Source organism: Micromesistius poutassou (assembly GCF_964030765.1).
Source record: "Micromesistius poutassou genome assembly, chromosome: 7".
NCBI lineage: Eukaryota > Metazoa > Chordata > Actinopteri > Gadiformes > Gadidae > Micromesistius > Micromesistius poutassou.
The window spans coordinates 17616742-17633198 of record NC_140277.1 but is presented as its reverse complement, the minus strand read 5'-3'; the positions used below and the strand labels follow the sequence as shown (position 1 = coordinate 17633198).

The 16457-nt window shown below is 42.2% G+C and overlaps 1 protein-coding gene across 1 annotated transcript; it reads left to right on the top strand.

The window, feature by feature from the left end:
- The first annotated feature begins 2052 nt into the window (after window positions 1-2052).
- On the top strand, window positions 2053-7658 carry LOC311350023 (galectin-related protein B-like). Its single transcript, XM_084470058.1, has 5 exons — window positions 2053-2084; window positions 2538-2603; window positions 2693-2781; window positions 4650-4842; window positions 5859-7658. The coding sequence occupies exons 1-5, from the start codon at window positions 2073-2075 to the stop codon at window positions 6000-6002; spliced, it is 504 nt and encodes a 167-aa protein (XP_084326184.1). The 5' UTR covers window positions 2053-2072; the 3' UTR covers window positions 6003-7658.
- The last annotated feature ends 8799 nt before the right edge of the window (window positions 7659-16457 follow it).

Here is a 16457-nt window from a genome sequence, read left to right as displayed (position 1 = left end):
TCGAAGCCCAGCCCAATCGAATGTCTTAGACATCGCGAACTGTACATGCCTTTATGCAACTGGCTCCCATTAAGTGATAATGTTTAGTCATAATTCTTTATCGTACCCTATTTTCACTGCCCTAGATGTAAAGCGCGCTGGGCGTTGTGCAGCCTGTGGCACGTCTGCAAACCTCCTGCAGAGGGCGCTATAGACACACTTGCGGCGTAGTGTCTACGACAGTGGAATAGCATCTTCCAACACAAAATAAGCGTCAATTTAGGAAGAAATACACAATAGGACTATTTAAGAACTATTATAATTCAGGAAACACGGTGCAAAATGGCTGAAATACCCATCCTAGACTCTGTCTGCCTACTTAATAGACCTTCTATACATGATAATAGGGCTCATTGCAGACAAGTTGCATTGTAAGTCAACATTTTGCTTTCGTGTCGTTATGGCACCATCTAGCTGTCTGGTTCACTCTGTGTATGGTGATCAGTTATCGCTCCTGTCTCTCAAAGTGAGAGGCCTATTTTGCCTGGAGCCTTTGGAGCCCATATACCTAAAAGACCCACCACCACATTCCCTTTCCCTCATTGTGTTCTGTACCGTGTTCTGTATGTATTCTCCACTGTACAGTGGAGAATCAGTGTTAAGAGCAAGTATCATACACACACACACACACACACACACACACACACACACACACACACACACACACACACACACACACACACACACACACACACACACACACACAAACAGGCTTCTTTGAAAAGTTCAACTTTTATCGGAAATCCCATGTGTGTGTGTGTGTGTGTGTGTGTGTGTGTGTGTGTGTGTGTGTGTGTGTGTGTGTGTGTGTGTGTGTGTGTGTGTGTGTGTGTGTGTGTGTGGCTGTCCCAATAAAAGCATTGAAACCATGGATCAAAAGGTTCAGCATGATGAGCTGATTGTTCACATAAAAGACCTAAGCCATAATTATACTTTTCAAGATATCAAACTTTTGGATTTTACAATACACATACATTGCACTCACCCAAAGGGACACCTGTAAACAACAGACTGAACAACAAGCTAACTGGCTGGACATGAACTGTTTGCAGCACTGGTTCATATAGACTACATACCTAGACTGGTATAAGTAATCATAAGTACACAATACGTTTACATGTGTATGCACATATGCAAGTACATATGCAAACAAACACATGTAGACACACATATATATAAGGACATATACATATGTATAAATCTGTACACATAGCTAAACAAACATATACATTCTCATACATAGAGATACGTAAACATGCGTACACATAAATAAGTACAAATACATAGTATTCATACATAGCCATACATACGTCTACAAACATTCACATATACATACACATACGTACACATATGTAAACATTTGTACACATGTGTATACATACGTAGACATACATAAACAAACAGGAATATGCGCACACATAAGCACGTAATGGCAGTGCAAATTCCCTCAGGCATTGTATGCTTTCTAGTTTGTATTGATGTGGTTATTTGGATGTCAAGATACAATAACAACAATGTTTAATGAATATTAACTAGTAGGCTAGGCCAAGTTATTATACTGAAAGGTTTAGTAGCATAGATATGCATGAAAACCGAACAACTCTATCTGGAATGCCTTATCCACAAAGGACCAGTTTATAGAATATCTTCTGAGGTGATGCCAATTGAATTGATAAGCCACCGAACTAGGCACATTGGCTGTCGGGCTAAAGCCTATATGATCGTAGTAAAAATGAAATATGAATAGGCCTAACCATTATGATGAGCAATATACAACTAGGCCTACTACATTTCCCAACTCCACTGCCCGTGAAAAACCTGTTAGCGCGTCCGAGCCGAATGGAGCGGCGGTACCGCGACGCGCAGCGGCAGCGGCAGCGGCAGCGCGTCAGAGCTGGATGGAGCAGCGGCACCGCGACGCGCAGCGGCAGCGGCAGCGCGTCAGAGCTGGACGGAGCAGCGGCACCGCGACGCGCAGCGGCAGCGCGTCAGAGCCGCGCTCAGTGTTCAAGATGGCGGTGCAGGCAGCAGAGATGGGCGGAATAGTGAGTATTCGGAAATACTATACTATACTAATACTAAATCCGATTAAAAAAATTAAAATGAAGTGTTGAATTACGTTATTATAACTTGGTCTTAGCAAAGTGGTGTATGCATGAATCAGAATACAAAACGTGTTTTGCAGTATCGATTTAGCTGATGTGGGATATCTCTTTACGTTAAGCAGGGCATGTCTCGTTTTATCTAGGAGAAGGAAATGCAATATTTATGTGGACTGGGTGACTGTGCATGGGCAATTGTATCATTTAGATATATTAATTACCTGACAATTAGTTACCCCGATAATCCCATCCCTCCTCCCGTTACTCCCTGAGGACGTGGCATTATCGTGCCACGCTGTCAGGTTCTGGGTCAGCTTTGAACCATCACACATACAGGGGTTATCATGTCCTGCACTCTGACATTTGCCTGGTCTTTTTTTCTCGCTTGTATTGCAGAATGTGGATTCGCTTGGTAGCCCTGGTCTCATCTCACCCATCAAGGAAGACCCGTCACGTCTTCTGGTAAGAGAATTCACGTTTTTCTGACTGCTCATCTTTGGTGAAGATACCCCACTTGGCTGTGAATTCTGATGTATTCTTTTCTTTCATAGACGGTGCCATTCAGAGGACGAATCCGAGGGGGTCTGCGCCCGGGGAAGAAGATAATCGTCATGGGCATCGTTGACTTGGAGCCAGACAGGTACCGTACGTCTTCCACCTGATCGAAATTCGATTCGATTCACATTAATTAGATCCCAAGTGAGTGTTTAGCAGCTCCCATAGCTGTGTCTTTGTTTTGTCCAACCGAGGTACGCTCTTATCAACTGCCATGGCTAGGTAGTTTGGATTCTGCGTTTACTGGCCACTGTGCATGTTCACAGACTTGGTAATAGTGGTGCACAGATAGAATTCAGAGTGATGATTGTGGCTGTGGGATCATTTTGATTTCTGAATGCAGAGCAAATTTTCAAGAAGTTGTTGTTGTTTTTTGTTTTACATATTTGAAGGCTGATATAGACACTCCCACCTACACTTACCCTCATGACTATCTTCATTCTGAGGATAAGAATGATAAGAAACACAGGATAAAAAATATAATGCAATACAAAGTACCAATGCAAACAAAAATAGACGCTAAATGCTAAACTAAATGCTAACAACAAACAGGGCAAATAAAACAAGGTACAAGGTATCTTTATTATCCCCGAGGGGCAAAACAGCAAACACATAATGTATAAGACAACAAATAACAGAAAACAGATCACAGTTACATGTGGTCATTGACCAGACTGATGGCAGCAAGCATCAATTATTTTCTTAACCGGTTCGTTCGGCAAAGTGGCAGCTTGTATCTGCGCCATGATGGCAGCAAGGAAAACTCAAAGTACAGGGGGTGGGTTGTTTAAACAGATGGTATAAACAATATAAATTATAAAGTGAAAAGTGTAAATTGTTAATTATAAAGTGGCTAAGTACCGGCAGCTGGTTGCACCAGCAGAACGTAAGGTCCCACTTAGGCTACGGTGAACATAAATTGCCCAAACGTTCGACTTTACACTCAAAAACACTACACTACAAAATAGCAGTTGCACCAAGCAGATAGTTTCAACGTAACACTAAGTTATAACTTATATTTTACACCTCCCCTCTAGCTGGTGTAAGTTCCATTCTAACGATAAAGACCGGTAAATAAGTTAAAAGATTTAAATACCAAAGATGGCTATTCGTTTTGAGCAATGGGAAGAGGAGTTGGGAACGGATTGTCCGTGACCGCATCGGTCCATTTCATCAGTATGATGATGTAGATCTATATGCACGATTTCGGCCCACATACAAACCAATATTCTAGAGCTATTCCATACAATGCATAGCCAGGTAGAGGTTAACTCAGACAAAAACTCACGACACTCACACAACGAATAGCATACAAAGCAGCAATGAGCTGCAATTTATTATAAAAATCTGCCATCAAATAGCTTAACCTCACGCCTATACCGCCCAAGTCAATTTTAGAAAATAAATGACTGTTGAACTGTTTTGTTTGCCCTCTCATTTGGGTGCTAACGCGTCTTCACTCGGATAAGCTACTTCCTGTTTACATTGTTTGCTGTCAATGATTGGCTTGAAATTATCTAAACGTCATTAAATGCAACACTGGTACAATTTACACACTACTAGTAACGTTAAAACTTAAGTTATGGTGGTGCAACCAAAATTTAGAACACCTTTAATTTGAAACAAGCTACGTCGAGCGTAGGGTTAAGGGGAACTTTACACCCAAACTTATGATCGGCTTTACGTTCTGCTGGTGCAACCGACTTCAAAAATTTGAAGTGAAAGAAGATTAAACTCTAAAATGAAACACACACGTTCACCCAGATGTAAGCTTGTCTACCATCAGACTCTTGATGTTTATCCAAAGTCTGATTTGTTAGACTAGGTAAAGGGCATCTGTAGTAACAACTTTCTATTTTTTTAGGTAATCAAATATACATTGAACATTTTAAACATGTTGTCCGTGCTGACTTTACATCAAATGCTAACGGTCAAACTGTGCTTCTCCTCCAGCTTTGACATCAGCCTGGCGTGTGAATGTGGTCTGAAGCAGGAAGAGGAGGAGTCTCAGTACAACACGGCGCTGAAACTCACCGCTCGCTTCTCTGACCGCCAGTTTCTGCGCAGCGCTCGCGTCTCTGGGAGTTGGACGCAGGAGGAAGCGTCCACGGACTACTTCCCCTTTATCCCCAACCAGCCCTTCAGGGTAAATGTAACCTGGTGTTATTTAAGATTTGGGTCCTTTCAGACATATTATGGTGTTTTTCCCAACAAGTAAACATAGTATATGAGTTCCAGAAAACATGTTTTTGAAGCAATTTGCTGGAAATAGCTTTTAGGGAAAAAAGATCTACCGCTATTCCCTTTGTTTCAGTCCGTTTCAGAATGTGCTGTTTCTGGTGTCTGGTGTCTGTAGCTTTAATGCAAACGAGCTGCTGCCCATTGCATACAAATGAGTGAACCACAGCATGGAGTGAGTGACTGAGAAGACGGGCAGAGGAGTTTGTAGGTTTTATTTAGTTGATGACTGGTGGATGTGCAGTATAGGATGCTGTTGCATTAAAGGGGTGACATTCAACTTTTTCTTTGCTTTGTACTGTTTTATGACGTATGTATACATGCTTTACGTCTGCTAAGCTACAAAATTCTAAGTACGAGCCAGGGGGAGTATTCACACCCACCGAGAACGCCCCTCAATAAGTGCGTGAAACAGCTTGTTTGAGCTCAAACTTCACTTCCTTAACAGTGTGACGTCAGACTGCGGTGGGCGGTGCTGAAGTGCAGAAGTCCCGCTTCCCGGCTACCCACAATGTTTACAACTTCTCGGGGCTCTGAATTTGCCGACATGCAAACAAAGCGTTCGACCAATCGCAACAGAGTGGGTGTGCTGTCCAATCACAGCAGACTGGGCTACTCGGGAGGCGGAGCCTTAAAGCGACGTGATACAAAACAGAACGTTTTTGAAAGACGCTGAAATTTATTTTGCAGCAATGAACAGTGTGAGAATAATAAGGGGTATTTTTTTTACAGGCATGTAAACCTATTCTAATAGTATTCTAGTAATCTAATAATACAATTATTAACCCTAAAGAAACATAATATGGGCTCTTTAAGGACATCTGGAGTTGGGTCCCAGGTAAGACATTATAGAACAGGATTGGATTTTGAATTTGGCTAACATGGGAGGTGTCTTGTTTTTTGTCTCCTGCCTTCTCACTTCAGATCGAGATACACTGCGAACATCAGCGGTTCCGGATATTTGTGGATGGACATCAGCTGTTTGACTTTTATCACAAAGTTACATCTTTGTCCTCTATCGACACCGTCCGGATAGGTGGAGCTCTACAGATCACCAAGCTGGGCTAGTGTGTGTGTGTGTGTGTGTGTGTGTGTGTGTGTGTGTGTGTGTGTGTGTGTGTGTGTGTGTGTGTGTGTGTGTGTGTGTGTGTGTGTGTGTGTGTGTGTGTGTGTGTGTGTGTGTGTGCGTGCGTCCATGCATGCGTGTGTGTTATATTTTTATTTAATCCGAGAGCGAGGAAAGTATTGTTATTGGCTTGGTTTAGGATGAGTACAGGTAATGGTTTATATGTAAATACGCATATGTCGTTAACTAGTTAACTATTGTTTATGCTCTCGGGTGTGAATCTTTTGTTACCTAACGATTCGATTCAAATCCAATTTTCGAATCAAATCAATTCCTAATTTAAAATCAATTAAAATGGCGCCTACAGAATGAGCTTCCCCGGTCCTGAAGTATTGGATTTGTTTTATGTATTATTGAGGTCCATCAAACAATAATAAATAGGTCAATGTGTTATAATGGACTTAGTATAGTCTTTTGTAATATATTGTTTTTCATTTTTTTATATTTAATCTGTCATTTAATATCAATTTACATCCATTAGTGTTAGTACTGCCAATTATTGAGACTGGTGCTCAATCATTTAATTGACAGTTTGTGAAAACAGTGTTCTTGAGAACGGGTTAAACTTATTCTGAAACATGATTTGCAAGAGTCGTAAAAAAACTCTGGAGTCTTTACTCTTCTAGAAACCTGGAACTGCGCAAACAGTTTCTTCATCAAAGCTCACCATTTTGTATAAGCAGACTTCTTGGCAGTTACTAAAATCCTTATTTCCTATCACTGCAAATGAAGTAGATTCATAGTATTGAGCTGTCAAGGACTTTTAGGGATAGGCATGAATTGGTCTGAAGACGAGGTCTACAGTTGAAACGGATGTTAATCAGTACATTTTATATTATCAATAGCATAATATCGAAGATGTACAGTTCAGTATTACGATAGTAGTTAAAGTCTGGTGTGTTCATTTTTACTCAAACCTTTTTTTCACATGTTGAAAGCCAGCATTTCATTTGAGCAATACGTTTGAAGTATTATATATTATTGAGTATACAACGTTGGTATGTCTGATGGTATTGGTTACTTTTAAAGGATTCAATATGATTATTTTTGGATGTTGACATGTCAATGGAGTGTTTTGTAAGAACAGCACTTTGTCCATAATCACTGCCCATGTATTAGAAATAGTTATTTAAAACAGGGTCACTGTCAGTCACAATTCATATGGACTAGGGCCCATGAGTGTGTGTAGTGTGTAGTGTGTAGTGTAGTGGTTGATAAAGGAAAAATGCTGCACGGTTTTCACAGTGAGGAATGTTATTTTATATTTATTTTATCATACATGTATGATACAATTTATTTATTCTGCTATATTGGTGAAATATGAATGATATGGTATTTTTGTTTACTGGTTTGTATAAAGCGGTGAAATATCCATACTCTAAACATAGATGTAGATGTCAAACCAAGCTAGCGGTCCTCACCTATACTGCAACCATAGCCTTTTCAGGACGATGGTCAAGTTGGTAAACATTGTCCTAAATAAGAAGTATAGGCCTACCCTTTAACATTAAATTATGTTCAGGTTATATTTTGATTTCATGAATATTGATTGTACTTTGACATTGTTCATTTTATGTTATTTAAGGGCTAATTTTAGTTATTTTCCTCAAATACCAATTCTGATTGTCTCCTGATACAAGGTTCTGATCCATTCAGTTAAACCTTTATGTATTATCATTTAGACATATATGATGAACACAATGAATGACAACAATGAAGCTACCTTTTTATCAATTTTGGAAACTCGTAACAAAATAAAATGCCACAAATTTACCACTCTTTAATAACTGACTTGATTTTATATTATTCATCCTCTCCATCCTCTCTGATATATGACCTAGCCTATATCCAATATGCACAGACTACTAATGTAGAGGCTGTACATATTTATTTAGCTTGGTTTAATTTAGTCAGTACTGGAAGGAGTCTGAACAGTAAGCAGAACTGGAAACTTGAGCTATGCCAAAAGACCCAAATGTACGGTTTAATTTTAACGGTAAAGCAGCAGAGGCCACCACGATTGGTAAAGGCTCATGCAACAGTGCAGAAAGGTAAGGTCTAGCTACTATAGGATGTATATCATGTATATATATATGTATATCATGTTCAATGATATCTAGTTCAGTGTCATAATAATCCAGAAGAGACATCTATTTGTTAGATATTTTTCAAATATAATTGTCATTCAAGTGTCGTGTGTGACCCAGTCCGCTAGGGGGAGACCACCGACCGGCATATTTGGCCTTGATGGTAAAACTAGCAGAATACCAACATGAAGTTGACTGTACAAAAGGAGAGATCGCTAAACTGAAGCAATAGATCCAGAAAGTGTGAAAGCCTGCCATTGAGTTATGCTAAGCAATATCTGATGTACCCCGTGGGGTATTGTATGGTGCTCCCTGTAGCAGAGACACTAGAAGGAGCAACGGCACCGGAAGAGGCGGGACATGTGCAAACAACTGCCATCTTGGCGTTACGAAGTTTCCCCATGCATTTCAATGGGTGATTTTTTCAGTAATGTGTCTCCTCCTTCTATAGTGTCTCTGGTATAGACCTCTAAAGAATAAGTCCCGCCTCCAGGGCTTCCGGTTCCCTCGGTCAAATGTCTATTGGAAATAACATGGCGTTTTTGAATGAACGTACATAACAAACTCTGTAGGTGGCGAAAAAAGATAGTAAAAGATCAAGTAAAAATAAAAGATCAAGTAAAAGATCTGCTGTTGTTTCTGAAATGAAATAAAAGGGACAGATTTAAGTTTCATGCTAAATGTAGCACTGTTGCAAAAATATTGGCTTCACATCTTTTTGGGACCCGGATGCACGCTGAAAACATTTATTTATTCATTCCTGTACTCAGAAGTACAGAAACATGATTATTTTCAGCCATTTACAGCAATTTTACAGCCAATCTAGAAATAAAAAATGAATGATGGCCACCAGATGGATGATTGGAATTGATCACCATTGACCACAAGGTCTGGGACATTTGTGCCCCGACAAGACCTAGATGCACCGATGTCCCAGAGGGAACCCTGGAGCAGGCATTGACCAGCCCATTGGCTGTGCGATTGGTTGATAAATCACCCTCTAGTGTACAATTAGTGTATTACTCGTTGCACAGAAGTATAAATTGAAATTGCAAAATTGTTAGTTTATGTTTGGGTCCCAACCACACAGAAGCATAAAAAGGCCTTTAACGCCCCTAAATTGCCTCTTGGGTGACGAAGAGGCCTCTATCTAAATGCTCTGGAATGCTTTGGAAACACAAACAGTGGTCCACAACATCAACATGTCCTAGCAACATGGTTTTACACCGTCCCTGAACATAATTTCTGCCTCACATCGATTTTCTCCGGCAACGCTACTTCACAATGTCGTTAAATGACGTTGTTTGATTGAGAACCCCTAGCGGGAGTACTTTGGTACTGCACAGCCAGGTAGTAGGCTAATCTATTTCTCTTTCAAATTTTTTCGATTATTGTGTCCATAACACAGTTTGCAGTCGCTCTATCTCTTATTAAACCAGCCATCCAAAGCTAGAACGCTTGACCCGGTGGTGTATCACTAGCAATCTATACCATTAGAAACTCCAGAACCTGTCATTCCTTTTGCAATTTATTATTTTTATTATTTTTATGAACTTTTATTTTACCAGGAATATTCCCATTGAGATTGAAAATCTATTTTCCAAGGGAGTCCTGGCCAAGAAGGCAGCATTAAAACATAAAAGTTTCACATTTAGAAAACATGTTTCTCATTTAAAATAAAATACAAAACACAATAAAACAAATCACAATAAAGTATCAATTCCATTGTCAGCAAGTAAGTGCCCAGTAACCAGACATGTACAGTTGGTGGTTAAATAGTCCTTTATCCTGCTTTTGTAATTGTTCATGGTGATTTGGGATTCCAGTTTAAGGTGATCCTGTAGCTTACACCACGATGAGGGTGCAAAAGATTTAAAGGCACTTTGACCAAACGTAGCGTGGGCCCGAGGAACATTACATAATAAAACTGCTTGACGGAGTGATACAAGTGCTGTTTGTTCTAGGAGCCGGTAGAGAACACAAATAAGGAGGCAGTTTGTGCAAAATAGCCTTATAAAGAAACATATACCAGTGTTACATTCTACGGGTATAAAAGGAAGACAGACCATCACTCGCTCCTTGCTTGCCTCCCTGTCTCTGCGATTAAACCTTTGCAGCTTATGGTGCCTTCTATTTGTCCACCCGACTCGATCTGCGAGTCGTATTTCCGAGTTACGAACCGGAAGTTGCAAATAGCACGCCCCCGAGGTCGTAAAAACGACTCGTCAACTCGTCTGAACTCAGAGGACCCCGAGTTCAGTAACAAAGATGGCTACTCCGAGCATCACATAAGTAAACATTGTGGTTTTCTACTATTTTAAGCACTTGTGTTTTTGTTGTAACCAAATGAAGTCGTACACATAGGACTGTATACTGTTACCTATAGGCATGTCGTTACAGTGTTATTATGTATTAAATACCGCCTATTTTGTAGCTTGTGCCGCTGAAATTGGCTAGAGACGCTCCATGTTGCTATGACAACAATGCCGATTCTTGAGCAGAAAGCAGAGCTCCGACTCGTCTTGTTGTGTGCCAAATAGAACGAAAAACACGGGGTCACTCGTTTTACGAGACGGATGTGACGTCACACCCGAGCTGCAAGTCGCGATTACGAGACAAATAGAAGGCACCATTATCCAGAACGTGGCAGCGCGCCTCGTATTCAACCTACTACCTAAATTCTCCCATGTGACCCCCCTCTTCCGGGACCTCCACGGGACCTCCACCGCTCCCTGTAGTAACTCGCATCAGATTCAAGATGATGGTACTGGCATACAAGGCGGTCGATGGAACTGCCCCTGCCTACCTCCAAGCCTTGGTCAAACCACACAGCCCAGCTCCATCCCTCTGCTCAACTACCTCAGCTGGACGTCTGGTACCGCCATCGCTAAGAGCAAGCAAAGGTCGATCAAGGTCTCGTTTTGGGACCACAGTGGTGGAACGAGCACCCTGCCGATGTCAGGATCGCAGAGTCGCTCACCAGCTTCCGCAAAAGACTCAAAACTCACCTGTTCAGAGTTAACCGTCCTAGACTCTGCATAGCCACATGTCCCCCGGGCCGCCCACTATTGTCTGTTGTACGTCCTGGCACTTAATGAACACATTTAATGTGAGTTGTATTTATTCATAGGACTTAATTGTGTAGCATCTGCAGCAGCTAGCTATCACTGCTGTATACAGAGAATAGGTTGGCCTGGGGATTGTTAGTACTTGCACTTGGTTCTATGAACATCTTTATTGTACCGACTGCAATATATTGTTTCACTTCTTATGACAAATGTACTTATTGTCTATTTGGATAAAAGCGTCTGCTAAATGCCCTAAATGTAAATGTAAATGTAGACCAACTTTCTCATACGACTTGGTGCGTTCGCAGCAAGAGTCAGAGACAAATCGTAATGCTGCATGGTACACAGATCTAGCATATTCAGAGACAATGAATTTGCATGCATATATAAAATAGCACCATCGTCAATAACAGATAAAATAACTACTTGGACTATTTTCTTCCTGGCACCAAAAGAAAACAACATTTATTTCTATACAAGAAACCCAGTTTCATCCTTTGATTTTTAGTAAGGCACTCAATGTGATGTTTGAGCCCAGGTATTTGTAGGTTGCGACTGTCTCAATCATTAGTCATTAGTATCAGATGTTTTCTTACTTCTTGAAAAGCGGGTCATTTTGGTTTTGTCAATATCCATGAAGGTTTTGCTGAGCCACATTAAAAGCTGATTGGAAGTCCTTAGTTGTATGGGGTCAGAACAGTCTCATTAATAATGAATGCACAGAGAAGGATTCCCAAATGTATTTTGTGATTTATACATAAATTACTCTCTTCTCACAAATACATTTCAATGCACACACAAATGGATATCGGCATGTATAAATGTAAAATAAATCCATAAACAAAAATAAGTTTCACAAACACATTTCTGATCCACACACAAATGTGTCTTGTTTTAAACAAATGTAATATAAATCCATAAATTTATGAATTAAAAAAATATTTGCAATTTTCATCAAAAATGTATTTGAATGTTGTTACATTTATATACAAACTGTTAATCTTGAATTTACAAGACGCTTTTCATTTGTGAACTTGTTTGCATTTGTGTGTGAACTGGTCTGTATTTATATGTGGATTTTTGAGACTCCCCTGACACGGTTGGATTCACAAATGCATTTTTTTCAACAAGGAACTATCTGTAGCCAATCAGATGCCTCCCTCGTTTTCAGCCAATCGCATGACTGCAGTCCAACGAGGGGTACCTCACCATGGCCAGAGCACAGCATTTTCTCTGCGCATTTTGCGTTGCTTTTCGGTAAAATAAAAAAAAGTTATCGGACTTCACTGGTAACAGTTCAGCCTCAACATGGCGTCTGGTAATGGCAATCCCGATTCAAGTGTAAGTGAAAAATGTCTAGGCGTGCACAGGGCAGTTGCTAGGAATTCTGGTGCCCCCTGAAAGAATATCGGTGTGGGCCCCTCTCCCCCATTCATTGCCACCTTAAATGTTCTTGTTTTTCAGTGTTCTTGACGGTGCCTGGTGTAATACACCCAATTTGTTTCCTTTTTTACATTTAACGACTTAACAAGTCAGAGTATTATTATGTAAATTATGTATTATTAATTGTCTTATTCTCATTTCCCTGATTTGCAACACGTTATTACACCTCTGATTGCAAATACATTTTCAATTAACCACTCAACAAATAGGTGTGGGTATTTTATTGTATTTAACAATCAAGCACTGATATGCAAAAAAGTGTCCTGGCTCAAGATAGTCCACAGGTAAATATGTAGCATTTAACTTAAATGTGCAAGTGAAACAAAGAGCACATGGAATACGTTGTTGTAAAACAAATATCAAAAACAACAACAAGCCTCATCTAATCTCAATTAAAGTTTAAATTGGCTTGTTTGTTCACTGTAAGTCTCATCGCTCACTCACTTCCGATGAGGAAGAACCATGGGAAGAACCAGGCACGTGCACACATAGCCCTAGGCCCTAGGGGTGCTTGAGCCCCTGCCCTTTTTGCCTCGAATTAAAAAGTGCCCTCTGAGTGTTCTTCAGCAATCGCGCCCGCAATAGCGCTCGTCCTCGATCCAACTCTTTCACAACCAAACACTGCAATCAAAAAAAAAAAAAAGACTTAAGGAAGAAAACAAAGCTGCCAGGAAAGAGACAGGAGATGAGTCATGTCTCCTATCATGCAGGACATGACAGAGGGAGGGGAGTGATCCAAAATGGGCAGGAAGGTAGCCAGAATGACGACTTCACTTACAGTGCCTTTACATTAAGCATATATACCTGTGATCAGTCAGTTATGCAATTTGTATTGTAATGACTAGAAGAAGCATGCATATGAAGCTGATCTATAACAATTATATATAATATATAATGTTGTATATATGGTACATGTTATAGATATATACACGTTAATACAAATGGTCCACATGCCAAAGTTGATAAATAAGTAAATATTACTATTTTCAAAAGAGCTGCCAATGTTAGGATGCTCAATGTGCATCTAAGTAGGCTTGTCTTTGTGGGCACTTAGTGAACGTAAAGCTTTCAGGCGACCATTAGTAGCTGCCTTTTAGTGTGTAAAAGGCAGCTAAAAGCATTGGCCCATTTATAGCCTGATACAAATACAGCTATTCAAATGTGAATCTGGCAGCATATTCTTCCAGTCAAGCTGACAAATAAGTATGCTAAATGTATTATAATCATGACTATAAAAGAATCCTACATACAATGCAAAAATAGTGGTTCATGAGAAGTGTACCCTTTGTGGTTTGGCCTACAGGAACAGCACATTGCTGTGTTCTGCATTTTATTGAATGTTACTCTCTGGCTATAGGCTGGAAATCTTTGTTATGTCTGCACAAACACATTAAAAATGTATTATTTTTAAAGGAGCATTTCAACTCAGTTTTGTAGTGCCTTTGGTAATGCAAAAAGAAATAGATTAAATAGGGTCTGGCTTCATATTTGCACTGGTTTATTTTCCCACGATTCTACAGGTATGCTGTGACTATGAATCAATTTGACAAGTATCTGAGTCCTGGCAGCTAGCAGTCAACATCAATAAACCATCACATAGAACCGCAACAACAAACCCTTTCTTTTGTGTAGCCAAATTATTTTGCATCACCCTCTTCCAGATACAATCTAGTGTGGCAAAAAGCTGTGCGTGTTTAGGCCTGAGTTGGAAAGGGGACAGGCCCTTCCAGTGAACACTCAAGTGTTTAACCACCAGAGCTTGTAGTGTCATATCGTTACATCCAGCTTTGAAATGGGACTGTATCGGCATAGATCTAATTAGACTCCGGACACATTTTGGTGTCCTTGGCCGGATACAGACATGATATTCTCATAATCGACCTGAATATTGCTCATATCAACATAACATCAGAATGTCTTATTGGATAAAGCAGACTTTGATCTGAGGGTTGGGCCTAGAAAAGATTAGCCTGGAAATCCAGACCCACATCTAGAAAGCTGTAGGGTCTGGCAACGAGTCATGAAAATGGCCCAACTCGAGGGGCGGCCCCAAGCATGCATTTGAAAATATCACTGCACGCAATTGGATAACACTACGACCAATCAGAAGAATACAAGGGGTGACTGTAGCAAGGTTCAAGGAGTGGGCGGAGACAGGTTTGGCGTTCTCTCAGCCGGTTCGCTTTATTTCGCACCAAGCGAACAACAAATGAAACATAAGACAAAATGAAATGAACAATCCGGTCCGCAACTACGGTGGCCAGGCTCTCTGCCGTTCGGCCCGTCGATCTGTCCAGTCTGAGTGTCTGTCGCTCTCGGCTCTCCCTACTGAAAGGCAGAGCAGACACATAAATACACACTTCCTGATTGGGTCTGATTGCGGACACCTGTCGGCAATCAGACCCAATCGCCCCAGCAGACCTGGTGCTCCATACTCCCCCTACAGGCCAGACGCCGCCCCCCTCCACATACCCCCACCGCCCGACACAGGCCGGGGACCCATCCGGCCGTAGCCTACTCCCCCCCCCGGAACGGGAGAGGAAATCAGCCACGACCATCTGCGCCCCCGGCCTGTGGGCCACCCGGAAATGAAAGGGCTGCAACGCGAGGTGATCCTCGCGTTGGCATCCTTCATCCGGTGGAGCCACTGGAGGGGGGCGTGGTCGGAGTAGAGGGTAAACTGGCGACCCAGCAGGTAGTAGCGGAGGGCGCCGACCGCCCATCGGATGGCGAGACACTCCTTCTCGACGGTGCTGTACCGACCCTCCCGGTCCGATAGTTTGCGGCTCAGGTACAGCACCGGTCGGTCGCCCCCCCCCACCTGCTGGGTCAGGACCGCGCCCAACCCCCTATCCGACGCGTCTGCCTGCACGGAGAAAGGGAGAGCAAAATTAGGAGCACTCAGGACAGCTTCCCCGCAGAGGGCTGTTTTAATAGCCTCAAACGACACCTGACATGGCTCCGACCACTGGACCGTATCTGGGGCCATCTTCCGGGTGAGGTCGGTCAAGGGGCTGGCCAGGTCGGAGAAGTTTGGGACAAACTGCCGATAGTACCCCGCCAGCCCCAGGAACCGCCTCACCTCCTTCTTGGTCCTGGGGCGGCAGCGACCGCCGCGGTCTTATCGACCTGCCGCTGGACCTTCCCCGCCCCAGGTGGAACCCCAGATACTGGATCTCCCTCCGCCCGATCACGCACTTCTTCGGGTTGGCCGTGAGCCCCGCCCGTCTCAGCGACTGAAGGACGGCCGCCACCCGCTGCATATGCTGCCCCCAGTCGTCTCCATAGATGACTATGTCGTCGAGGTAGGCAGCAGCATATGCAGCATGAGGTCGCAACACCCGGTCCATCAGCCGCTGGAACGTGGCTGGGGCCCCGAACAACCCGAACGGAAGTACCTTGAATTGGTACAGACCGAGCGGAGTGGATCGATTTGAGTGACGTATAGCTGCTGGTGCGAAGGAGAGAGGGAAATGGAGATAGAGACGGAGACGGGGACAGGGGGTTTCGGCCAGTGGCAATATTCTCACTACTTTCAGTTGATAACTCGAACAGACAAAAATATTCGAGTGAAATGCCCTCTATGCCCAGGCGACAGGTGTCTTTCAACTGTCGCAACCCAGATTTAGAAAAATACTAGATAAAATAGGCCTACATGCGACGCGCAAGCCAACATCCAACAGGAAAACATTTTCCCATTACCTGGCTGGACAAGTGTTATTCAGACATGGAATCGAAGATCAAAATAACTTTCGAGTCCCTGGATCATGTGTCCATCACCGCGGACATTTTGTCCGCC

Bases quoted from the DNA above. Each gene is read 5' to 3' on its own strand.
- LOC311350023 (XM_084470058.1), top strand. The intron at 2,782-4,649 runs GTACCGTACGTC...CTTCTCCTCCAG, and splicing joins GTTGACTTGGAGCCAGACAG to CTTTGACATCAGCCTGGCGT. The intron at 4,843-5,858 runs GTAAATGTAACC...TTCTCACTTCAG, and splicing joins TCCCCAACCAGCCCTTCAGG to ATCGAGATACACTGCGAACA.